Source organism: Misgurnus anguillicaudatus, chromosome 11, assembly GCF_027580225.2.
Source record: "Misgurnus anguillicaudatus chromosome 11, ASM2758022v2, whole genome shotgun sequence".
In the NCBI taxonomy this organism is placed as follows: Eukaryota; Metazoa; Chordata; class Actinopteri; order Cypriniformes; family Cobitidae; genus Misgurnus; species Misgurnus anguillicaudatus.
In genome coordinates, this window is record NC_073347.2 from 18960886 (window position 1) to 18988203 (window position 27318).

General features: G+C 36.1%; 3 protein-coding genes across 5 annotated transcripts; all 3 read right to left on the bottom strand.

Moving 5' to 3' along the window:
* Positions 1-1943: 1943 nt before the first annotated feature.
* On the bottom strand, positions 1944-11922 carry supv3l1 (SUV3-like helicase). Its single transcript, XM_055169391.2, has 15 exons — positions 11441-11922; positions 11184-11261; positions 10948-11055; positions 10750-10864; positions 10454-10622; positions 10248-10359; positions 10080-10157; positions 9845-9936; positions 9519-9699; positions 9331-9424; positions 6533-6752; positions 4007-4087; positions 3720-3896; positions 2649-2797; positions 1944-2530 (listed from the first exon to the last, which is right to left on the bottom strand). The coding sequence occupies exons 1-15, from the start codon at positions 11715-11717 to the stop codon at positions 2137-2139; spliced, it is 2325 nt and encodes a 774-aa protein (XP_055025366.2). The 5' UTR covers positions 11718-11922; the 3' UTR covers positions 1944-2136.
* Positions 11923-12957: 1035 nt separating this feature from the next.
* On the bottom strand, positions 12958-20801 carry vps26a (VPS26, retromer complex component A). Its single transcript, XM_055170597.2, has 9 exons — positions 20609-20801; positions 19795-19944; positions 19638-19713; positions 16522-16678; positions 16211-16375; positions 15154-15260; positions 14870-14938; positions 14491-14633; positions 12958-14351 (listed from the first exon to the last, which is right to left on the bottom strand). Exons 1-9 carry the CDS (start codon positions 20609-20611, stop codon positions 14238-14240), a joined length of 984 nt encoding a protein of 327 aa, XP_055026572.1. The 5' UTR covers positions 20612-20801; the 3' UTR covers positions 12958-14237.
* Positions 20802-22273: 1472 nt separating this feature from the next.
* srgn (serglycin) lies at positions 22274-26135 on the bottom strand. 3 transcript variants are annotated; one of them, XM_055170942.2, is made up of 4 exons: positions 26082-26135; positions 25463-25539; positions 24254-24401; positions 22274-22912 (listed from the first exon to the last, which is right to left on the bottom strand). In XM_055170942.2, exons 2-4 carry the CDS (start codon positions 25527-25529, stop codon positions 22675-22677), a joined length of 453 nt encoding a protein of 150 aa, XP_055026917.1. In that variant the 5' UTR covers positions 25530-25539; positions 26082-26135; the 3' UTR covers positions 22274-22674. The 3 variants fall into 3 exon arrangements, with proteins under 3 accessions (XP_055026917.1, XP_055026916.1, XP_055026918.1); XM_055170941.2 differs by having other exon boundaries at positions 26004-26121; XM_055170943.2 differs by lacking the exon at positions 26082-26135 and adding an exon at positions 25737-25755.
* Positions 26136-27318: the final 1183 nt, after the last annotated feature.

A 27318-nucleotide genomic window follows, 5' to 3' on the forward strand; every position in this document is an offset into this window, starting at 1 on the left:
GTGAACTCCATGCTGAATCGTAAGTAACCTATTATTGTGATGCCAGCCAAAAATTATGACATCTGTCGTAGCCATTTTGTGAAGCACATGCCCTGTAAAAAAACAAAACAAGTTTTTCTTGTTGAAAGGCATCAATTCATTAATTTGTGTTCACTGAATAAAAATAAGCATAATCATCCTGCTAACAAATATCATTTGTTGACTGGAGTTTTAAGTTTTTGTCCAATTTGTTTACCCAACTTGCCAAACTGAGTAATCTGAACAAGCAATTTAAAAAAAAACATGTTCACTTCTTTAGTTAATATTTGCTGAAAAAGATGACTGTTTTAATGTTTGCTGACTTTATTTATGTTGATATATTGTTAATGTTAGTTATATGTTGTATTTAGAGTTATTTAAAAATATATATGTTTGTTCATTGTTACCATAATTGAGAAGTGTGTGCTCAGTGTAGAGGGCAACACAGTGGGTTTGCGCGCATCATTGTTTCCTCACAGCAAAAAGGTCTCTGATTCAAGCAAGAGCTAAGTCAGACAAAGACTTTGTTCAGGAGAAGTTTCTGTGTACACTCTCACAGTCCAAAACATGCAGGTTAGCTGAATTGGGTATACTAAATTGCTTCAACTTCACTTTAAAAAAATGATGTGTTGGATTTACTTAAAATATATATGCGCCATTTTTGCATCACACTTTTTAAGTAATCCCAACTTGGAATAAGTTCACTTAAAATAAACAAGAAAATATGTGTTATATGAACTTAAATATTTGAGTTCATCAACATTCTTTACTTAAAAATTTAAGTACATAAAACACAGGTTTTCTTGTTAATTTTAAGTAAAACTATAAAAGTTGGGAATACTTAAAAAGTGTGATGCAAAAATGGTGCATATATATTTTAAGTAAATCCAACACATCATTTTGTGGGACAAATTTTGTTTCTTGCATTCAAACCTGTTAACAAACAAGATTCTCTTTATTAGCTTATTAATACATGCAAACCATAAATTGGTACTAAACTGTGTACTGCAGTGTTTTTATAAAGGCTATTATTGCATTAAAATTTTAAAATATAATCAACTTGGTTTTAGAAGTCATTTTAACTTTGACTTTATCTTGACTAGTAAGTTGCTGTAACTTAATAAAGTTAAATAAGATCAATTTTAAATTCATTTTATAAGTTAAAGCAACTAATTGCTAGTCAGGAAAAATCAAAGTTGAAATGATTTCAAAACCAAGTTAATTATACTTAAAAATGCAAATGTTATTTTTTTTACATTTTACACTGTGCAACTCATTAACCTTGCATATTTTTATTAAAACTGCTAACCACAAATGTTATTTACCTATTATTTAATAATGTTTGTTTCACTGGTAACAGTAAAATCATACAGATTATGTTTGCTAACAAGGTTGCAAGTTTGACAGAAACATTGTATAAAAAACAGGGGAACAAACATTTGCTAAAGGTTAACCATCTTCCACTGAAACTTTGTGATAATAACTGACTTTAGTTTTAAAGAGTTTAAGGTTATATTTGGTAACTAATAGGTCTTAAGCGTCAGTAAAAGAAAAAACGCAACATGTGATGGGCTCTGATTTGCATTGATTTTTAGAATGGACCTTTACATTAACCTTGACTGTAAGCAAGTAATGTGTACACTGGATAAAAAAAATCGTTCCACATGTGAGCTGTAGTAATTCATTGGTCAAGAAGAGCTACAAAAATAGCTTCAGATTGCTTAACGCTACTAAATAAATAATTATATTTACCCTCCTTCTAAATATAGAAGGAGGGTAAATATTATTGTCCTTCAATGGGGTGACAAGATTACTAGGTCATTGAGAATCTTGCATTACATGATCATGAGAACAGTCATGGAGTTTTGTAAGGATAAAAATAAGATTTATAATTTTTTAGAAGAATAATTATATCCTGTGATGAGGTCAGGTAATGGGGAGCATTAAAAATATCAATTTTATTTGGCTGGATAAAAGTATAATCCTCTTTTCACACTCCCAGCAAGATATATGTCCATCACTCCCAAACATTTGCAATGCACAGAAAGACATCCATGCTGCCGTATCGTTCAACGGGATGGATCATCCCAAAGTACTGAAAAGTCACAATAAGACAGTTCACTTTTTCTTTCTTTTCCCTTTGATCTTATTTGCTAAAACTGAGGAGTCTCCATTTTGGCTCTGTTCTCTGACCCACTCTCTCTGCAGTTGGTGTAAAAGCTCCTTGGTCAGCAGTCCATCCCGTACCAGCCTTGAACCCAGTGATGAGTCTGTTACCATGAGCTCTTCTGTTTGATTCTGAACCTTGGACTGTCGCCCCCTCCTGACTGGTGGCTGGTCTGAACCAGGAAGTCTTGTGGAGGCAGTGGTGAGCTCTGTAGAGGCACCCTGGTTTTCTGTGGCACGAATAAGTCGAGTGATGTTACGCACACCAATTTGGATCATGTTGTCTAGTTCCTTTTGAATCTCACGGATGAGGTTAGCATCTGGAAACATGTCCATGAAGCGATAGCTGTGGGAGGAAAGAAATATAACGGGATTATAATTGTGGGACTGGGATACTTCATTATTTATCGTTTACCTAAAAAACGATTAAGAGGTTTGGGTTATTCTTTGGGTGAAAAATTTACCTGAGCCAAAGATAAAGATCTAGCACATCATGAACAGCTTCTAGGTGAACAAGGTCCTTGATGTTTTTGGGAGGAGCCAGGGGCCAATTCACATGTCGACACACCCAGTCAAATGTCAGTGGCTCGTCTCTGCTAAACTGTCTGGCATACTACAGAGAACACATCATGAAAAAATTAATAATGTTAGCATTAATGTTAAATGGACACTCCACTTTTTTTTTTAAATATGCTCATTTTCCAGCTCCCCTAGAGTTAAACATTTAAATCTTACCGTTTTGGAATCCATTCAGCTGATCTCCGGGTCTGGCGCTAGCACTTTTAGCATAGCTTAGCACAATCCATTAAATCTGATTAGACCATTAGCATTGCGCAAAAAAATAACCAAAGAGTTTCGATATTTTTCCTATTTAAAACTTGACTCTTCTGTAGTTACATCGTGTACTAAGACTGACAGAAAATTAAAAGTTGTGATTTTCTAGGCAGATATGGCTATGAAGTATATTCTCAAACTGGCATAATAATCAAGGACTTTGCTGATGTAACATGGCAAAATCGCAACTTTTAATTTTCTGTCGGTCTTAGTACACGATGTAACTACAGAAGAATCAAGTTTTAAACAGGAAAAATATTGAAACTCTTTGGTCATTTTTTACACGATGCTAATGGTCTAATCAGATTCAATGGATTATGCTAAGCTATGCTAAAAGTGCTAGCACCAGACCCCGAGTTCAGCTGAATGGATTCCAAAACGGTAAAAACCAAATGTTTAACTCTATGGGAGCTGGAAAATGCGCATATTTTCAAAAAAAGTGGAGTGTCCTTTTAATACATTAGAAATTTTGAAATATTTATATTCTAAGTAACTATGCAATGATGACCAAAAGAGCTACCACAAGAAATAACTGTTGTTAATACTGTATAACACTATGTTGGTGATATTATTGCCAATGCATTTTAACTACACTAATTCAAATGCCTAAATGTTTAAAGTCAAGTGGTTAAACCTTATATTAAGCTTCCCTAATCCAATTCAACTGTGAACTGTGCATAAATAAAGTTTATTCTTCTCACCTTGAGGAAAGATGTGCACACAAAGGGCTGTTTCTTGTTGATGGGGGCAGTGCAGAAGACATAGCGAGAGCGTAGATTCAGAGGAATATGCTGAATCATATCGGCCAAGAATTTAAAGTCATCAATGTTGCACACAAAGTAAATTCCATCCACTTGTGAAAGGCTCACAAATATATCCTGTACAAAGGTGCAGAATGCAAATGGCCCTTTTAATGCTTACGCAATTTTTTATGCATATACAGAAACACAAAAATCTAAAAAATATTATTTCCAGTATGGGCACCTACAATGAGATTTGAGAGAGTGGCCTGGGGCAGATGGTAGGCAAACATCTCTATCTGCTCTGCTGTGGGGTGTAATCCTGCTACCTGATATCAAAATCAAAATTCATAAGACTTAAAAAACAGAAAATCAACACCTTTCTCCAATTATTAGATTTCTTATAAAATAGATGCAATTACTCCACTAGGGACGCACAGAATGTTCAGCAACCAAAACTACTTGGACGTGAATAGCAAAAAAGCATTTCCAGTGTTTGGCCGAAAATGTAAAGACTGAATAATTTTACAGAGCAATAACCTTTTCGATAGGGGTGAAACAATAGACCAATGTCATGGTTTGGTTCATATGACGGTTATCCAAGAAGCTTATTTAACTGAGAATCCCATTTGTAAAACTTTGTTTTGTTTAATACGTATTGTTCTGATGCTCTCTCTTATCCATGTAATGCGAGTTTATAGATAAAAAGCCATTTTGCTTCATCTCGCCCTTTAGAGATACTTAAAGGTCCCATTCTTTCTGTGTTTTTGAAGCTTTGATTGTGTTTACAGTGGGCAATAAACATGCGTTCATGTTTCAAGTGTAAAAAAAACGCAGCTGGCAATTGACGTATTCCTGTGGGTGGAGTTTAGAGGTCGACCGATATGGCGGTTTCTCTGCCCGATGCCGATATTTAGAAATCAGGGCAGCCGATGGCCGATATGTTTGGCCGATTTTCTATATGTACCGTAAAACTTCAAATAATAGCCCGGGCTTTTATTTTCCCAAACCTATCATCACACCAGGCGTCTAAAAGAGACAGGCGTCTATAAGAGACAGGCTTTTAATTTAATTGTTCCAGCATGACAGCAGGAGGTTACCACATATTACGTTTTATTTTTAATTTGAATGTGTTTAACAAATTAGTTCGTGTAATAACAACAGTCTTAAATTATTGGCAGTATAAATAAAGCAAACAAGGATATGTTTTTTTATTGGTTGTTGCGTGAAATCTTACCCAGATACAACAGTGCTATTTTCTGATTGGCTATTGTGTAGCCTCTTTCTCTTTTTTTGTATTTGCTCGCTCGACTAGAACTCTAGGGAAGACGGGCTTGATAGAGAGAGAGAGCAGTGCGGCCAGATACATTTTGGGCGCTGCAGCATATTAAATATGATAAATAGTGTTTCCGTGCGAGAAATACAATGTGTGGCGGGAGTGCATGCATGACAAAAGACTGAAAGCCCGGCTATTATCAGCGGCCCAAAACACTACCGGCCCACCGGGAAAAGTCCCGTCTCTTCCGATTGCCACTTCGCTACTGTCATCATCACCTCAATCCTGGCGACGAAGCTTGTTGTGTTGTCATAGTGATGAGTAACGGAAAGACTGCGTCTGTCACGTGACATCTACCGGTAAGCAAAAAAAACTTTAGCGTGTTCAATCTGCACCATAGAACTGTCTTAAACAGACTATCTGACGGGTTTTAGAAGATTAAATACAACCCGAAACTTAAAAACAGACCAGGCCTTTATTTGAGACAGGCGTTTATTTACCCAAACCTGTCGTCACACCAGGCGTCTAAAAGAGACAGGCGTCTATTTGGGACTCGGCTATTATTTGAAGTTTTACGGTACATACATAATAATCTAAATGTTCGCATCATTAGCAGATATTTTAAATGTAAAAATGTATTTAAGTCAAAGTATTTAAAAAAATTATGACTGGTCTTTCTGAAGAGTTTTACAACCTCCTCTGCACCATGCATTTATCAGACACAGATATCACTCTGCTGTCATCATCTATGATCAGTTTTTTACCATGGCTTTTATTGCTTTGTAGGATAAAATCCTTATTTGGTAGACCTGATAAATTATTTATTCATTATAAAGTTAACATAGTAAATGTTTCAAATCTTTCTAAACACATTTACATTCTCATTTCTGAGGCGCTATGAGTGACTGATTGTGCTGACAGTGACGTCTTGTGAGTTTAGTGTTGGGACAGATCTGTTGTTTCAACCGTTCATTCAAACAAATCCGTTCAAAGGAGTCAGTTCGCGAATCGGACGCTGTTCTAATCCAGGCTGAGAAGCGCAAAACTGTAAACAAAGTGTTACTGCTATCACGCAAACAAAGATCATCATCACTCATTAATCACATGAAATGAGCCTAATCTTTGCACGGACAGTGCACCGCGAGACATAAGCCCGTCGCGCTGTTGTACTGGCTGCTTAATTTGCGCGATCCCGCCATCGTTTACTAAAGCTGTTTGTGAACAAGGCACGGCTGCACACACACGGGAGCGATTTGCTTGCAGCAAGAGGCAGCGGCACGAGTTCTACAACAGCACTTAGGTGCCACAGATGCGCCTGCATATTAATCGGCCTAATTTTGCAGCTAAATTGGCCAAAGCCGATTTTTTTAAATATGCCAAAAATCGGCCGGCTGACAAATCGGTCGACCTCTAGTCTCTATAGCCAAATAGTTTGGGTTGCCGAAACTATTCTGTGCATCCCTTAACTGCGACCACACAAAAATCAGACTAGCCTTACCTCAATAGGGTCAACAGGCTTCCCCAAGATCTCCTTTAAAACAGGCAAGTCGTCCCTTTGCATAGTAGTCACCTCACCCTCCTTAAAAACAGAGCTGAAGCGTCCTGCTCGCCCAGCAATCTGTAGCGCCTGTGAGGTGGAAATAGTATCCAGCTCCTTCTCCCCCTTCTCATTCACATTTGGTTTTACCAAAGAATTGAAGATGATTCTCCTAATGCTCCTACAAAAGATGTTAAAACAGAACTCGATTAATTGGAGATGCTCAAACCTCACCTGAAATATGCTTTATATTAAAGGAATAGTCTAGTCATTTTCAATATTAAAATATGTTATTACCTTAACTAAGAATTGTTGATACATCCCTCTATCATCTGTGTGCGTGCACGTAAGCGCTGGAGCGCGCTGGGACGCCTCGATAGCATCCAGCCTAGCCCCATTCATTCAATGGCACCATCCAGAGACAAAGCCAGAAGTGACCAAACACATCAACGTTTTTCCTATTTAAGACGAGTAGTTATACGAGCAAGTTTGGTGGTACAAAATAAAACGTAGCGCTTTTCTAAGCGGATTTAAAAGAGGAACTATATTTTATGGCGTAATAGCACTTTTGGAAGTACTTCGACTCGGCGCAGTAACACCCTCCCTCTCCCATTATGAGAGTGAGAAGGGGAGCAGACTTTTCAGGCGAGTCAAAGTACTCCCAAAAGTGCTATTACGCCATAAAATATAGTTCCTCTTTTAAATCCGCTTAGAAAAGCGCTACGTTTTATTTTGTACCACCAAACCCGCTCGCACAACCACTCGTCCCAAACAGGAAAAACGCTGATGTGCCCGGTCACCTCCAACCTCACCTCCGACTGGCACCATTGAATGAATGGGGCCAAGCCAAATGCCATCGAAGCGTCGCAGCGCGCTACAGCTCTTACGTGCACGCACACAGATGATAGAGGGATGTATCAACAATTCTTAGTTAAGGTAATAACATATTTTAATATTGAAAATGAGTAGACTATTCCTTTAATGCATGCAACAACTTGGCACAAATGTTTGAAGGACAGAGAATCCAAAATGAATAATTATTTTTTTGCCTGTGATGTGCTGAGGGGAAACTTTGCAATGGCTTCTGATTGGCCAACATGGCTTTAAGGTTAAGGATATATTGCCATCTGATGGTTTGGCATGGTATTGACAGCACTCCATAACATGCTTTTGCGTGTGAGGTGGAGGGGAAGGAGGAAAAAACTCATTGCGGCCTTCTACTTAGATCAGGGGTGGGCAACAGTTTTAGACTGAGGGCCACATTTACTTTGCCAAAGTAAGCGGAGGGCCACACTTGGGAAAACTGCAATTAGACATAGTTACATGACTAATTGGTAAAAATTAATTAATTAAGGCTAATCTACAGTTACTTTGACAGCCTATTTCATGGCCTGAAATTTAATTTTGCTAGGCCTGTCTGACCTAGGCTACTCTAACATTACAATAACTGGATTACATTTCAAGGATTCATTTCCTACCCTGCATATTGTCCTTACGAAAATGAACCATGGTTTTACTACAGTTAAGACCAAAAAACCATTGTTACTGTAGTAAAACCATGGTTTTGCTCATAGTAATCAATTGACCAAAAAACCATGGTTAGTACACTTTTACCACAATAAAACCATGGTTACTACAGCAACAGACACACACACACACACACACACACACACACACACACACACACGATTTATTATTATTTCTTTTATATTTTATATTGACAACCACAGTGTTTCCCACAGGATTTTGAGAGACTGTGGCGGTGATGACGTCACACCCCGATTAGCATATATGTGACATCATTGCGTCGTGTTTTACTCTTTGATTTGTCACATTATATTGCATTTTAACACAACTGAATGCTATTTTTTTACATTATCTGTTCTGTTGTCTATAAAATAGTGACTAAACAGGACCCAGTAACTCTTTTTGTTTAATCAAACCAGCTCTTTCTTTAACTGCTGCTAAAAACGCGACATCGTCTGAAAAAAATCATCATACATTTACATTGAGGCTGTACTTATGTTGCTCTTCTCATCAGTGTTGTTGTGTTATGAGCGCTTTTTATTTTAAATACGAGTGGTAGTTTTATTGTATATCGCAGACAATTTGTTGCAAATTCAAAAATATGAGAAAATACACGGTTGCTGTTACTACAGAACATGTGCACGGGCATACCGCATCATAGGTAGGGAGAAAGCTCGGACACAGACTCACACCAGAACGGGGTATATGTGGGAAACACTACTGCTAACCTTTTGTAAAGTCATGATGAATATGATCATCCGTCTCCTCTGTTATAACACCCGTGACTGTTGACGTTAATAACGCGAAAAAGAAAGTACACGCAGGAACGTGGAGTTAAAATACTTTTCACTGTTATGTGAGAAAGCTGCGCTGCATGCAACATGAGAGAGGGGAGGGGGCGGGGGGCTTGAGGCGCTGCACGTAATAAGGAGAGAGAGAAAGAGAGAGAGACGAGGCACGCTGAGCGCTGGCTGCAATGAATTAAGATGTTTTAAATGGTAAAAAAAAGTGTAAATGGGAATCATGAAAAATCTACGTGGCAGCCAGTGTTGATTCTGTCACTGATAAATCAATGTATGGAAACACTGCAACCATGACAGTTTCATCGAAATTGCGAGTGCATCGCGAGGGCGGGATTGAAGCCCTATGCGGGCCGGATCCGGCCCCCGGGCCGTATGTTGCCCATGTATGCCTTAGATGATAAATACTTATGATATTAAGGAATAACTCACAAGTTCAGTCCCATTCCAATTGCATCAGTGGCAACAAGGATTTTGCAAGGGTCATCTGGATCATTAAACTTCTTTGCTTGAGCCAACTTAGTGCCTGTCGCCCAAACACAATGTTACATAAATGTAAAAAATGTGCAGCCAGTTCAATAACCTTCATATCTAAACAAAACTTATTCAAAGAGTCTTACCAGGAGGCAGACTGCCATAAATAACAGCACACTCCAGGCCACGGATTTCTATCTGCCTGCTGATGGAGTAGATGTCATTTTTGCTGAAGCATACAATGCAGTCCCCGGGCTTCAGGTTATCCAGTGACTCCACTGCTTGATTTGAGATCGAGAATGGAGTGAGCCTCTTATAATTATGAACCTTAAGAGATAAAGAACAGAGCATTTTCATCAAATCATACTAGTATGTTTTCAAACAGGTCCTCCAAACATCGACTGGACAAACAGATAGTCCATCCCTAACGTTTCTTAATGAATTTATATGAAGGACTTAACCTCAGTCTTACCTCAACCTCTTCACCAGTGGTAAACATGAGTTCAGTGATAAAGTCAATGGTTGCAGCCTCTCCACACACATGAATCTCCTCAGCACACAAGCCTATTCAGGAAGTGTATACATCATCACATTTGTATCTGTATACATTTTAAAAAACAATTCCAACAGAGAACATAAAGTGGTAAATATTCTGCTTCTGAATGTGATGGTGCCACAATGGTGACGTCTTTAGTTATTAAACCCACCAAGAAGAGCTCTCGTCCACGCCCACCCTCTGGAAGGATCTCTGATCATCTGTATCTCATCAATGACAGCCACTTCATCTAAAAAGAATATTTAAACAATGATGCATTGAATTACATTGTTACGTTAAATGTTGACAGTAATGCAAAGTATTCACATATTGTACTCACAAGGAGTCGTAACACTGCACATCTCTATTGTACAGGCGATGTGGTCAGATTGCCTTCCTTCTTGATCAACAAATATTCTCTCCTCTCCTGTCACTAGATCACATGGCACCCCCTAATGGAGAATCATATAGAGGATCTTTTTTTTAATTCATGAAAATTAATTTCAAGATAAAAGACTATAGTATGGTCTGAAAAATTAAACTCACTGCATCATTACTCTTCTCATAGATTTCATGGGCCAGCAGCTTTAGAGGTCCACAGTAAACTCCAGATTTGGCTGCTAGGTATCTCTGAATGGCATGATAGGTCTTGCCACTGTTTGTGGGTCCGGCATGAAAAATAATCTTTCTTTGAATAGCTCTGGCCTCGGGATACCTGCAACACACAATTATCACATTTCCAAGATGTATTGTAAAGGAATATCCATGATGTTGTTCAAGAAATGGTTCATGTTCTTAAAAGAGCATATGTCAACTACACAAGGATTAAACACTTTCAGTACCAGTTAGCAGGGACCCGCAAGTCACTGATCTTTCGCAAATCATCCATACAGTCCAACATGGGAAATATCTGTTTGGCATGTCTCATGAAGTATGGAAAAATATCGTCTATGTGCCCTGGAATGAGGGGAAATAAAAGAAAACTATGTTAGGTTATCTACAAATGCTGTCAGATGATTTATTTTGATGTCAGTACTCACCAGCTCCACAGATGATGTCATTAAAAATGATGTGTAAGTCAGCACTTATAGTGTTCATTTCCAGCACATATTTCCTAAAGCTTACAAAAGCTTGATGAAAGAGACGGGCTGTTGAAAAGCAAACAAGTGAATGATTTTAAACATGCATATAACAAACACAATAACACGTAATGTTAAAATATCTATAATTTCGAGAGAGCAAATAGGCATCCCTGTTACCAAGAAACGAAACCTACCATCAAGTCCTTGGTCAGCAGCCAGCTTTTGCATTTCTTTTCTTTTGTAGAATCTATTTAGTACTTTAAGAAGTTCACCTGTCAAAACAGGCAAAAAAAAGAAGATCCTCCGTTTTAATAATAATGATAACATCGTTTCTGATATTGGTGACTGAACAGTCTACAAAGAAACCTGTTACTTATTTAATCAGTCATTTGTAGCCAGATCTATCGATAATATATTATACACCATAAATTACTTCAAATAATTTCATTACTTTTGTCGAGGGGTTTCGTTAACTCTGCGCCGACTGCCCCGTCTCCTCCCTCATCACCTTTGATGGGGAGAGGTACAAACAGTGAGGTGTCCAGTGATCTCGATGAGCTGTTTGAAGACGAATGCCTCCTCACCAGTGCCAAGTTTTCACATGTCCTTCTTGTAGGATGTAGGGAAGAGTTATTTATTATCTCAACAGTTGACGAGGTAGCGCTAGCACATATTCGGTGTCGGATGTGGGAGCGCGACAACAAATAAATGCAGCGATTTACCGACATTTTAAAAGTTTCGCAAATCTATTGCAGCGGTCTTAATAGAATAGTGTCGAATGCAGCAATCGCATAATTCATATTATAAACGTCATATTTATGATACGGCTACGTTACAGTTGACAACAGCTACAGCGCCTATGATGACAAGGAGGTCAAGCTCCCTTCAGTGACAACGTGCGAAAGGCCCCAAGAATTTTTTTGCAGTCCGAAGTAATGCCTGCTTTTTATTACAATTGTATTTAAAGTATAAAAGGCAACATTCGAGAATTTTTAAGAAAATATGTTATATATGTACTAAAAGATGCTCTTTGAGGAGAATTAGCTCGCTACAGCATTTACAATCTTGACTGTTATTTGGTTTTATATGTGGCATACACCAAAACTACTCAGACGAGTACGACAACAGGCACGCGCTGCCTACAAACAATTTATTAGTGCAGTCAGTGAAACTGAAAATGGGATTAGCAGTATCTCAAACTCATCATAATATACTCAGTATATTTTGTGTGATTAACAGACACATCTATTGCAAAGAGATGTTGGTTGTCAGATTTTGTTTAGATCAAAAGCTTTCAAATCAATAGTTCCTAGTAATTCATAGACTTGGGGGTAACACTTTACAATAAGTTTTATTAGTTAACATTATTAGTTAACATGAACTAATGAACTGCACTTACACGGCATTTATTAATCTTTGTTAATTTCACAATTATTAATACTTGTATTAATTATTAATAAAATCTTGTTAACGTTAGTTAATGCAAACTAATGCAAAGAACATTTTAATTAAACAAAACATGAAATTATACAATGACGTGCTGTTGGTTAGTAGCCTTATTTTTTTTAGGTTTAATTACACATAATTCATGATAAAGTAATGTATTTTATAAAATGTCATAAAACTGGGGCCCTCCTGGGTGTCCCGGCCCCCAGTTTGAGAACCATTGAGTTAATGCACTGTAAACTAACATGAGCAAACAATTAACAGCTTTATTTCTATTAACTAAAATTAACAAGTTCAATAAATTCTGTAACAAATGTATTGCTCATGATTTGTTCATGTTAGTTCATACATTAACTAAGGAACCTTATTGTAAAGTGTTACCGACTTGTGAAATGTGTATTCTGATAATAATCATGTTCTGTAGATTGCACATAATGGATAATGAGAAAATTCAGATTTTTGATCATTGTACAAAGGGGATAAGAGCTCATGGTGTTCACAATCGAAGTAAAAATGCAAAAGTACAAAGTTGCATTTTATTTGACAGATTGGCAGATAAACAATCTATGACTGAATATGTACAATTTTTCAAGATGTACAAATGACACAGTTCCCCTCCACAACTTGGCAAACACTCACCATTATATCTTTTTCATAGCGTCACTTAATGCAAACATTTCTATTAGTAATGTAGTGCGTGTTTTAAAACCAAAGCAGAAGAAAAAGTTAAAGTTAACAGCCTGTAATATACATCATTTAGTCTATGGGACAGACACTGAAAGAGTCTAAATAAATTCTTTTGCTTCATAACCCACACAAAATATAGAAAAGCAGCACGTCTGAAATGAAAATTGTCAACAACCCTTATTTAAAGAAACCTTAAAGCAGAATGACATGCAAGGGATATAACAATTTCATGAATTCTCTATGGCCTATCTGAAAATGTTGGCATTATAAAATATGAGTGCAGTGTAGCTGATATTAAGCATCAATTAGTGAAGAATCATCTAAGAAATTCAGAAAACTAAACGGGTACTTCAAGTTGCCCTTTAAAACTACTGAACCAGTGTTACCCAAAACTGGGCTGACAAGTTGCATATATAAATACCCAAATACACAAGTGGCCATAGTTTTAAGCTTCTAGTACAAAGCCTCTTGCAAAAGCCTCCTTAAATATTTTATATATATACTGTATATAGACATATATATTTGTAATTTCAAGGTCAGAACTTTTTTCACATATAGACTATATAAGGAAAAAAAAGAACACAGACACAAAATAAGTTAAACAGAAATGTATGACAACATTAAAGCTGATTGTGAATACAGTCTGGCCTGGGCGTTTTCTCATTACATTTCTTCACTTGTTTTAATGGACCCACAGCTTTAATAACGGTTACTATGAACTCAGATTTACACCAACCAGCCAGCATGCATGCATGAGGAAGCTCTTTAAAATGTGTTTTAGGTCTACATGTTTTTGCTCTAAGTGGAACATAGAGGATACCAGTGAGTGCACTTTTAAAAACATTTCTTCATCTAGGGAGGCGTGCAACAAGATGTGCTATACGATGGACATGGTTTTCAGTGCTTTCTAAAAAGTGTCCTTGTATACTTGTAACAGATTGCTTGCTGTGGACGGCAGGGTGGATAGAGCAAATTCAGGCACAGTTTATCAGCAATAAGCTGTGAGGGACGACCATGTGAACAGCGATCTGTATGTATGTTCAGTGGTAGTTCTTTCTTGTGACCGCTCACTGAGAGGCACAAGTATCCCTGGTGGGTCGCTCTCATCACCATGCTTACATTTCAGGCTGCTCAGCAGAAAGGTTTGGCCGAGGCTCAGGTGACTCGTAGCGCTGATGGAAATTGCGTTTTCGCATTTTCTCTGGTGCCTTCCTCCACAAAACAATTTCCTTTTCAAAAACAAAGCATAAAAGGGACTTCAAAAATGAGTAAACATGTCTTGCTTGACAAACAGAAGACATTTTAAAAATAAAATGTTCATGTTTGGGCAAACTATTTCTTTAATTCTCTCAAACAAATGGACTGTACCTGCTGTTTGAAGTATCTCCTATCTTCTTCATCCACAAGCACCAAGTTCAAAAAGTACCTCACTGAGAACTTTTTGTTTACATCTCTCATTGTGGGTGTAAGGTCATAACCAGCCAGGAAAAGACGAATGGGAATAGATTCACCTAGCAAAATTCAGGTTATTACACAATTTTCAATTCGGGAATATAAAAACTGGCAACACTAACAGCACAATATTTCAATGGCTAAAATATCTGTCACTCGAAATTGTTTACATTTTTTTGTTCAATGGAAAATAAGAACACAATAGGTGCAACACTGTTTAACATAAACCTACCATTAGTATTTGCTAATGTATTTTACACAATTTAGACAACAGTATATTGAAAATGTTGCATACCCTTGACAGGTGCTCCATCCATAATCTCATATTTAGCCACAGTCTCCGTCTCAGTAGTTGTGCTTGGCCCTACAAGCATGATCAATTTAATAAATCTTACATTATTAAAAAAAAAAAAAATCAAAACTATGGCATTTTAGGTATTTAAGGAAGATGAGAAAGACTTCTTGTGACTGAACATAAAATGAAGAAACTAAACTACTTTTGACTCCTTACACTTTCACTGAAGAAAAATTATACACCTTATATATCATTTCTGCAAAATAAAAGCACTCAGATCTTACCGATTCCTGTCATTTCTTTCTTGATCAACTGAAGCTCCATGTGTTGGATTTTAATTCGTACAAGCAGGAAATAAATTTTACCCACAATTACATCTTTGAGGTGATACCTGACAAGTAATAAGACGACAACTGTTAGCTCAGAATTTAACTAGTATGAGTGATTCTCACGAAATTAAACTTATGAGGCGTCATGAAACATTTTGATGAAAAAGTAAATGCAAAGTAAGAGTATCAAAATAAGAAGCGTACAGTTACAAACATCTCTTCATGTACTATTTTGCACATGATGTCATCATACAAACAAATTTTGTTTTTTTTTCCACATTTGAGGGGAAAATTTTCATTACTGCAACGTGTCCATGACTGGATTTTTTCTTTGACATGGAAATATTTATAATAAAAAAAAAAATCTTGCATGTTATACTTTAAACATTTACAGTAAAGAAACATGTGGTATTTGGTGATCCCTGGTAAATGTAGAGACAATAATAAGGAATATAAATTTGTCCAAGAAACATTTTCTCATCCTCCACAACAATTTTCAATCATTGTTAAAGCCTAACATTTAAAAAAAATTTTTTGGAAGGGACATAATTGACTGTGACACTCAAGATGGCTACCAGGTAGGCAGTTCTTATTTTTTTCTCCAGATAAAAGTTGAAATTTTGTTTGTTATAGTACCTAGACAACTTTTTAGTTCTCATTTCCAAAACATGAGTTTGTAAATGCATATATTTTATGTAATATCATGTTGCGGTAATGATAATTTTTGATAATGATAATCTAAAAAATTTAAATAATTCTATAGGAAATATTTTTTAAATCCTCTAAAAATAATGGTTATAGTAAGTTTAGACCTTAATCTCATATGCGCAAAAAAAATTGGCTTCAATGGCTTTTTTAAAAAATCTGATGCTGGACACCTTTTGAGTCTGAATTTTCTGAAGTCTGAATCACCCACATGTGTAAAATTAGTGAATCAATAAAAATTTTGTTCAAGTTAATTGCAAATACATCAATATCAAAGTTCTCAAATTTAAGATACAACTGCACTTACTTGGACTTATTGTATTCAAATTCTATATGAAGGCAGTCTTCAATGCCCACTTCCATTTTGATAGAATTGTTAACATCGGCGTAAGTTGCCAGCTGATGGACAATGAGGTCATATTCCTTCACCAAATCGGACAGCCTCCTCACAATTGTAACTTTAAGGAAGTACCTGATGAGACATTAAACACATGATCATTCCAGGCAAATTTAGGAGGATAACACAGCATCTAGGCTACCTAAAGCAACAGAGTAATGTTTTTATTTTTAACACACCAGAAGTGTTTACTGCAGCGTTTCCACAAAGTGTCTACTAACCTGAGCCGCACATTCGCTCCAACATACGACTCGTACGGCTTTTCCACCTGCATGAACTCAAAGTCATAGCTGCGGTTCTGGGTCACCTCTCCAGGCAGAGCAAGCTCCTTCACAAGGTTTACAAACTCATGAGTATTGCTTTTATCACTGAACAGCTCTGTAGGAGAAAAATAAAAAAAAACAACCTCTTATGCTATTTCTAGAGATTTAGGAGCAGTTTCCTGGGCGGGTTTAGATTAATGGAGTTCAACAAACATACCTTACAAAAAAACATTACTTGTGTGCATCTTGAGTTAAACAATGGCACTGCTATATTAAGATATGTCAGTGCATGCTGATTTAATTTTGGACAACATTAAACAGGCATTTTAGTCTTGGACAAGACTCAATCCCTATCTGGGAAACCGTTTCATAAAGTTGGTTTTGTAAACGCATGCAGCACACTCTGGATTGCTAAGATCAAGCAATGAAAGACAATAACTGTATTGGTAATAGTCTATGCAAGGCATAATGAACAGTTAAATGGTCATTACTGCAAAAGAAACCCCAGTGGAGTGAGCAGAACCCTGTCCTCATCATTGCTAAGAGGTTGATTTTGCAATTTAATCCTGACTGTACATCAAATGGCATCTTATGGACATTAAATATTTACTATATAAGACAGCTACAAGTGGGATGAAACAAGCACAGTACAGGAGATCGGCTGCCAGGAACAATGTAAAAAAATATCAGAGCGGACAATGCTGCGTCAATGATGCATTATATAATGAGAACAATATAGTGCAGTCATATATTTATCATATAAAAAAGGACATGGTACTGATCACCCAACCAGTGTTTATTTTGCAGTAAAATCCAGCGCTGCATAATAAAGTTTAATGTTGCTTTAGAATTTAGAAACAAAAAATGTTTTAGACATGTTTTAGCCATTAATATGTGCACCGTTAAAGCTTTTGACACGTGTACAGTTGGATGCCATAACAGATTTCCTCCCTCACAAAAAATGTGTAGCACAGACTAGCTCCTTTTCCATGTGACATCCACATGCTCTCCTAAGCTTGCAGCAAAACAGAACTGAGATATTGAACCTTGTTTACTGCATGAATGCCTTAAAGAAATAATTCACCCTCAGGCAACTCGAGATGTACTCTGTATGACTTTGTTTTGAACACAAATTAATATTTTTTAATTTTATACACTGTAAAAAGAATTCTGTAGAAATTACAGTATTACTGGGTATTACTGGCAACTAGCTGCCAGTAACTTACTGTAGATTTTACATTTATGTTATTTACTGGCAACAGTTTGTTCAAAGTTAAATGAACATGAAACATTTTCAGTCTTTATTTTCTACAGTAAGTTACTGGCAAACAGCTGCATAATTACAGCAATTTTTCTACAGTGTGGCAGCTGGTTGCCAGTAACTTACTGTAGATTTTACATTTATGTTATTTACTGGCAACAGTTTATTCAAAGTTAAATGAACATGAAACATTTTCAGTCTTTATTTTCTACAGTAAGTTACTGGCAACCAGCTGCATAATTACAGCACATTTTTTACAGTGTGGCAGCTGGTTGGCAGTAACTTACTGTAGATTTGACATTTATGTTATGTACTGGCAACAGTTTGTTCAAAGTTAAATGAACATGAAACATTTTCAGTCTTTATTTTCTACAGTAAGTTACTGGCAACAGCTGCATAATTACAGCAACTTTTTTACAGTGTATGTATGCTATAATGTTATTTTAATATAAAGGGCTCAAAATAGCAAAGCTTTGAAAACCGCATACAATTTTCTCTTAAAAATGCATTTGTATGCTTTAGCAAACATTTATTAAAGGCAGGATAGGAAGGAACTATCCAAAAAAAAACTTTTCTACAAACCCGTTTAAACTGTCTTTATATACCAATACATAAGTAAAATGTAAGTACTCTGAAAAAGAGAGTATAAAAATTGAGTGTCTGTAGACCTTAAACACAGCTCATCATTTCCATTCACTCCACCCCCTCCCTTCTGGGTTCTTCTAAAGCCACGCCCCCAAAACACATGAACGCGCGCCGCGCTGAGAAGCATTTACCTCAGACGAGCGGAGAGGAAGGAGCACGGTGCATGAAGTAACATCATGTCACAATCACATGTAATAATACACCTAACTTTATCACTATGAATATAAACAAATAGGATGGCTTTTAGTACTACTACTCACTATTAAGCCAGTGTTTTGCATGGAAGAGTTTCCGTGATGAAAGCATTGTTGACTCTGATGAGGACTACACTCCGGAGACAATATCGCTACCGCATCGTTGACTCGAGGAAAAGCCAGGTGATATTTACTCTCGTTTGACTTCTTCGTTTATTACTTTTTTGCCTTGTTTGCCTTCGCTGACTGGATGTGCAGTTACTGTGAGTTTTGAATGCTCTTTCTCTGCCGTACTTTTGCTCTTCCTAGAGTGCCTCGTGCACAATCAAATCAATCGGGTGTGCGCATGTGTGGGCAGATCCCATAGCAACAGGGGTGGTGCCATGGTCGCGCGAGAGAGTGATAGTCGCTCAAGCCAATCATTTGTTCTGTCCCGAATGGAAATGATGAGCTGTGTTTAAAAGTCATGAGAGGTCTACAGACACTCAAGTTCCATACTCTCTTCTTCAGAGTACTAACACCCTACCCATGTATTGGTATATAAAGACAGTTTAAACATATTTGTAAAAAAGTTTTTTAGATAATTCCTGCCTATCCCACCTTTAAGCCACTGAAGTCATTTGCATTACTTGAATAGCATGATGCCATTTTAATGTAAACTTATTAGTTCTTTACTCTAAAAAATGCTGGGTTATTTTCAAACCAAGGGACAAATCCAGAAAGTGGGTTAAATAATTAACCCAGAAAAATGTTTATATTTGACCCAACAATTGGTTAGGTTAAATCATAAACCAAGTGGTTGGGCTGATTCCTTTTGGACCCATCGCTGGAATAAAAATATCCCGGCCAGCATACTTAAGAGTGTTCAGAAATAAAGTCATATACATCTGAGATGGCATGAGGATAAGTAAATTATGAGAGAATTGTGATAGATGAACGACTTTGGATAGAGAATAATGTGTTTATGAACTTACCAATCTGTCCTACAAATTCAATGCGAATTCCCTGATGTTCAAGTCTCTTGACTGTCTGTTTCACATTGATATTTACCTTGGGGTGACACAAGACAAGCTGTGTAAAATGACATGACAAGGTAACTCAAGCAAGAACAGGTGAAGTCTGCTCACTCACCTTTCCTGAAACTGATTCTCCATCATAAAACAGGTAGTGCTTTTCCAATTTCCCTTCCTCTGTCTTCAGCTCTGCCGTTTTTCTGCTTTCAGCATCATTCAGAATAACATCGATATCACACACAGAACCAAAAAGACCCCCGAGAAAACTCTGAAAAAGTCAAATGTACATAGTAACTGGTGTGAGGAAAAAATACCTCATTCAAAATCTGTTGCAGCATTAGAAAGAAATCTGCTCATCTATATGAAGATTTAAACCTATTCTGTATGGTAAATGTTTTGGTCACATCTAACAGGCTGGAAAAACAATGAGCCCTTATATTGCAATGAAATGCTGACCAAGTGCAAAAGCATGTTTTGTTGTAGTCATTGAAATTGGATTGCTCAATACACAAATAACGCCAGGAATGACTGTAGAAAACACAACAGCGTTAACAAATTTCTTACAAATATTAGGTTTGTCGAAAACCTAAATAAACCTTCTAACATTATAGTTTAGACCGACCTTTAATAGTCTTTATACTGCAAGTGTCGTGAAATGCCCTGTTGTAACTGCGTATGGAAGTTATATAACGTTAAACAACCTCAAACAGTATACAGTTCTCACGAGGACTGTCAGTCAGTTTACTAAAAGTATGTTATCGTTGTATGATAACCCATCTTCCCCACCCTTAACGAATCCTTCACCACTTCCATGGCCTACTTTAGGCTAGGAAAAGTGCAAACATGCCAGAACTATGAGCTGCTGTTCCACGTACAAGAAATGTAAGCGGGGCAAAATTTCACGTTAAAAATGCAGTCTGATTCATACTCACCATTTCAGCTCTGTAGCTTTAGCACCTTTAGCTTTAACGTTAGCTCCTACAGTATGTAAGCGTCCGCTTGATTCCTGTGTCTCTGAGCAAAACTAAGCACAGCAACACAGTGAGTGGCCGTTTCTCAATCCGAAGGCTGCAGCCTCCGGAGGTCGCATATGCAGGATACATACGTCATCAGGCCTAGTTATTTAAAGTTAACTAAGCATTACATTCGCAAGTCATAAGGATATTACAGCAATTTACGATTAACTAAGAATATAGTCAACTTTATAATTGCTCGTATTCTGAAATAATACGTCTTGATGACGCATGCAGCCTGCAAATGCGACCTCCGGAGGCTTATGCCTTCGGATTGAGAAACGCCAGTGAATGCAGAAACATTAACGAGTATATGCGTATTTCAAAATAAAAGTTCTTATGTTTAGGTAAACGTTTCCCTTGTGATGTATGCTTGCGATGCAGTTTAATTAACACTTTTATCCTTTAAAACATATATGTTGTATCCTATCTGTAATTCTTGATAGTTTGCAATTGCACCTCAAAGTTGTTTATGATTATATTTGTATTTATTATACAAATTGTATTTACTTTAGAATATAGAATAATTTCTTGCCTTATTTTTGTAGGTTACGTAAAAAAATATTGTTAATTATGACATTCCTCCAATAAACAGTTTATAGTCTACATGTCCATGGTGAGGAAAGTTCCGGTTTCAAACTTGGAAAGATGTTATTATCTCTCAGTTATCTCACTATTAGTCCAGCTATTTAAAATCAACAAAATAAGGGCTGTTACTGGTTTTGAGACACAATGATAAGATGAATACAATGTTGAGCAAGTCAGTGCAGGTGTGTGAGTAGGCTACTGGTAATTGTGCTGCATGTTGTAGCATGCTGTTAATATTCAGACACATTTAATGGAATAAAAATTATTAAATGTTAAGCAGTTGGCATTTATATTGAACTCATGTACAAAAGCACATGAGTACTCATGTACAAAAGCACATGAGTACTCATGTATGATTTATATGGGTATGCACTTTATTGCTGCTAAAAACTGTGAAGTATGGAATCTGTGTAGGTGTAAAAAGGAAATGACATGGGCTACCCAAGTATTTCGAAACACATATTTTTAACATTTACGGTATATGTTTTTAAACTACGGTCTATATCATTTTCCTGCTGTCTTTTTAATGGTTGTCTCTATTATTACGAAAATAGCAAATAAAACAATTGTGAATAAAGTGCCACAAAGACACGTAAATATAACATAATCCATTGTGAATACATTTGTCAGAATATAAAGAAATGCAAATGTCTCTTATGACTACAAAGTTACTTATTTTATTTTGAAAATTACTGTGTCAATAGTCTAAGTTGTTTGTTATAAAATAACTGTAAGTATAACACATTTCAAGCAGCATGACTCTTCAGGCTAGAAAATAAATTGAAGATTTCAGTGTTTAATACCACAGACATTAAGAAACAGGTCATGAGATGTAGGAGTCAGGAAACGCACAACATAGATGAACAAGCCTGAGTGTGATAACAGTCTTCTGGTAAGACAGGAAGCTTGAAAGGCTGACCTCATCTCATCTCATTTGTAAAACATTTGTTCATTCCTCTTTCGTTGGTGTGACACGTTAACAAAGAAAAATACTCTAGTTTAAAAGGTGTTTTGTTTAATGATCAATAGATAAAACAATACAATATAATGCTGGCAAAAAGAAGTTTGTAGATAAAATTTGTACAAAATTCACTCCTCCATGTACCAACATTTTGTTGAGATTGCCTCTACAAGAGCAATATTTCCACTCCCCAAAAGTCAAATGATTGTTTTAATAGTTATGTCTGATCTGATTATGGGTAACACTGTAGACACAGAGAGTAAATAAAATAACATTTTATATAATATTCTTTATAGATATACATACAACTTGCAGGGTATATCAGTTACAAATATACTTTTTTATATTATATATGTGACCAAGAAGCAATATTCTGCATATTTCACATTGTACTGACAAAAAACAAAAATAAAAACACTGGGTGGATTGCAGCCCTCTACGGAATCATATCTTCCTGTTTCAAATCCATTTCAGAAAGCTTATCCATTTTTTCAGGGAAGACATAGTTGGAATAATCAATGTCTCCACTGGCCTCTGTTGATCCCTCCTCTTCAATCTTGTTAATCTCTTGCTGTGGACCATCGCTCAGAAAAATCCTTGTGTCCGAGTTACCTGAGCCTTCTCCTGATTGTTCCTCCATCTCAGGAGTGGCTTCCTCTGTGGTAACTGGAAATCTGTTAGAAAACAAAAGCACAAAGGCATTCAAAAGTGGTCCAACATCCTCTCAGCCTTTCCTGTATTTTTTATGTTGAGAACATTAATGGCTAGTTTCTTAATCATCCAGCTAATGCACTGTAAAAGCAAAATGCAATCTACACCAATCTCAAGTTTCCAAAAATGCAATTCAGTAGTTCTTGTGACAAACAAAAAAAAGATAAAAAAATATTTCTATAGTTTAGGACAAAGTTTTTACAGCTTACTTATCATGAAAATGTTTATTAAGATGAGTAATATTTAAAATAAAGATTATGTAGCTAATGGAGGAAATACTACAGTTGTGGCAACCGTGTGACTGATATGTGGAAGGAAGTGACCCAGCATGAGAAATAATGAAGATAATTTTTTGCTGAGCAGAAAATGAAACTACCACAAAAAGATAAAACGAAAGAGCGGAAACATAAGATTTGGCTTCTGGCTGATAGGTAAATTCACTGATATGCACAAATAAACACATTATGAGATAAACATATCAAATGAGTGAGACATTTTTAATGTGAGTAAAAATAAAACAAATAGTAAAAATTGTTTTCTAACTAAACAAAACCACTCTATGAGCTATAAACATATATGACACAATCCAGAGATGTTATGCTCAGTAAAAGCCTACAGAAAAGGCCTTATTTTCTTTAGGCACTTTTCAGCAAATTTCACAACGGTTATGAAAATACAACAAACATCTGAATTATGTGGTTTAAACCTTTACACTTACTTTAAACCATGACACTGGAAATACCCTCAACTGTCTTCATATATTTTGGTGCGAGTCATTCCAAGAAAGAACGACAACTAAAACATATCTGAATCAAAGAAATCTCCATTTTCCGATTGCTCCATTTGCTGATGCTAGAGCAAGCATTTTGTAAGCAACCTCTGACTTCCTTTATGCATGAACACCTTTCACAACATGTTTTGCTTTCACATTTTCAAACCTTGTTTAGTAAAATTCTTAACAATACCTGTAAAAAAATCTCCCAGGTTTGAAAATCTTTTAAGTGAATATCAATAGATGACAGAAGCTGTTCTGCAATGATCCTTATGTATGATTCACCAACTTATTCTTCATCACAAGTATATGATGAGAAATTATATATATACACAAATATATATAATTAACTTTTCCAGAAAAATACCCCTAGGTAAGGTTTTTCAGCTGGGCTTGTTCTCTTTACTCAATCGTGGCCACTAAATTATGACATGACAAGATCTTAAATGGAAAAAGGCAAAGCAACTTCAACATGATGACACACCATACTTGTGTACTAACTCTTAACAAAATGAATAATTGACTAACTTACATTTCTTTTGCAGCAGAAGGTGGAAGTCGAGGGCTGTTCCCTTCAAGGGGCACCTCGGGACCTTTCTGTGTGATACAGTTCGCATCTTTGTCATCAGGTTTGCATTTCACCCACATATATTGGCCTTTGGCTGGGGCTCCTGTGCTCACTGATAATACAAAGTCATAGATGAGCACACTCAACTATGTATATTTAATAAAAAGCTTTACACAATCCTGAACTTTCCAACAAAATCAATTAAATACACAAACACTTAAGATATTAGGCTATTATATCATTAGGCTATATTTATCATTATCATTATATCATTAGGCTATATTTATCATTTAAATTTACCATACAGATAAATATATTTGTTGGGTACAATTCACAGTATGTGTAAATGTCTTACAAAAAGTCCCTACAGTTAATGTTGATTGTCAAATTGATCAAAACATGTAAAGGTTATATTCTACACTGACTCAATTTAAGTCTAATACTTGAATAGCATACTGAAAACCAGTTTAAAATGTCACACATAGCTATGATCATTTGTTTTTCTGTATGAAAGTATGAAATTTGATCAGTTTGGCTTTATTTATCAGAATCAGGGTCCATTGCAAGCATAACATTACAACACAAAGACTAGATGCAATTAAGGCTACTTTAAAAAAAGACAGGAAGCAGTATTTCCACACAAGTGACTTATACTACCCTAGGATGATAAAGATGTTAATTCAAAACTTATTTCTAATGTCGTCTGAAACCTAAAAAATGTCTGTGTAAGAAGGAAATACATTAATAAAACATCTTTGTTAAGGTAAATGAGTTGTTTTAGATTAACTTACGTAAAGACTGTAGTCTATTTTTTACGCGTTTCCTGGTAGTTACAAGTGTCTTTATCATGAGCGCTACGCAGAAATAACGGTAACTTACAAGCAACTTACTCATTCCATCAATTTAATTGTTTACTTTAACACACAAAAAAAAGTTATAAAAATTAACGTTAAACGTTTTTTTTAAATTTACGTTAAGTTATATAACTTGTTTAGAGCTGTAAATAGTACTTTCTGAACCTTTCTGAAGAGCAGTAAGTTACGAGTTTCAGAGATATTTATTATGTTCTTGAATGTGACGTTTTATCATATCGTAATTCAAATCGTACCATGTTTGTTTTTATGAACTAATTACTGATCTTTAAAACAAACGAATGCTGAAAAATAAACTTACCCAGTCCACTGTGTGCGAACAGGCATATTATCGCCAGTGCCAAAGTTATTCTGTGGTAAAATCTCATCCTATTTTCTCTGTCAAGAAGAAGACGTGAAAGAAAATGTCTCAGCGAACTTCAGACAAGAGCTTTTCCTCAGTACAATAATAAGTACTGCCCCGTGTGCGTCATTGTTTCCTGAAATCTGCCTACAAAACGTCTTGGTTTGGCAAGGTTTACTGCGCACACAATGTTAAAAAGATGGGGCTACATATTAACGTCATTATAACAAACCTTTCTGGACGGATAGTAGCGTCACCTGACAAACATGAAGCAAACTTAACGGTCTTTTTAAAAACATACGCTATGGCACAACAAATCAGATTAAAACAAAACAAAAATTGCAACAAGAAAGCTTAAATGAGGAGATACATAATTTCTCACTGCATTTGCATTACAAAAATGTTATTAATGTATCTTAATGTAATAATTTTTTTATTTTAAATTGTGATGACAGAAAACCCCCCAAACCCAAGTAGCTATAGACCAGGGGTCTCCAACCTTTTTGTGAGCAAGGGCTACCACAATGGATCTGGAAGGCTACTTTTTGAGATAGTCTACTCAAAACCTTTTTTTTACCTGTTGATATGTTTAGTATTGTTTAAAATGTTAACATAAATGTTGAATAAATAATTGAGACTATTTGCCACGGTTAGTCCGTGTCATGTTTTGTGTCTGTTCTGATTCTTATCACCTGGACACTTACTCATTGATTGCCTGTCTTGTTTCACCTGTTGTCAATTAGTGTGTGTGTGTGTTTGTGTGTGTGTATATACCCTTGTCTCTGTCATACTCTTTGCAGTTCATTGTTTCTGATTCCTTGTGTGTACCTGTTCTCAGTTTTAGTGTTCCTGTGTTTACTTACATGATGTTGTTTATTTCTCGTGTTTTGTTTCTTGTCTATTTTTATTAAATGTTATTTATTCAACCAGAACTTTGCACCGGTCGTGACACTATTAATAGAATGCTACCTGGTGCCTGCAAGCCCCACTTTGGGAACCCCTGATTTAAACATTTAAGCCATGCTCAACATGTATGAATTTCATTTTACAGACATATTAAAACACTTTAGCCATGCTTAAATGCATGCATTTTACTGTATAACCAAATATTTTTTTCATAAACAAATAATGCTATAGGTGATCTTAGAACTTATTTAGGTTTCCTTGACTATTTTTGCTATTACTTTAATGCAATGCCAATAGGGCCTGTTCTGCTCGTTCTGTTTTGACAGTTAGCCTCCTTGCCAAATATTAAGCGCCTTACAGTTGAGTTATTCTACACTATAGTGTCAATCTTAAGCAACACTTGTTGCAAATCATCTGCTGTAACATCCTGGAGGCCACTGCCCTATCACCGACACTTGACAATTTTCTACATTATGCCAAATTACTTACCACATCACTATACATGTATTTTATTGTGCTATAACTTATAGTCTTCGACACTGCTAATTAAAAGTGTATATACATGTTGGTGAGAATAACTTACACTGTATGTTGACAGTACAAGGTTATTTCCACATGAATCATCTAGAAATTCCTATAAGGCTAATTTTACATGAATGTGAAATTTTTGTACAACTGTAACATTACAATTCAAGGGCATTTTGACAAATATCAACTTTGAGTGATTGCACTGCAGAATTATGAATAGCATCATTCTATAAACTTTTTAATATGCTCAATTGATTACAAAACAAAGAAGTAACCCACCCATATTGTTGTGTTTTCCATTGTTAGCTCCTGGGTTAGCAAATGGAGAAAACCGCCATTTGAAGCATTATATAAAGAAAGATTGTATCTTCAGTAATGTG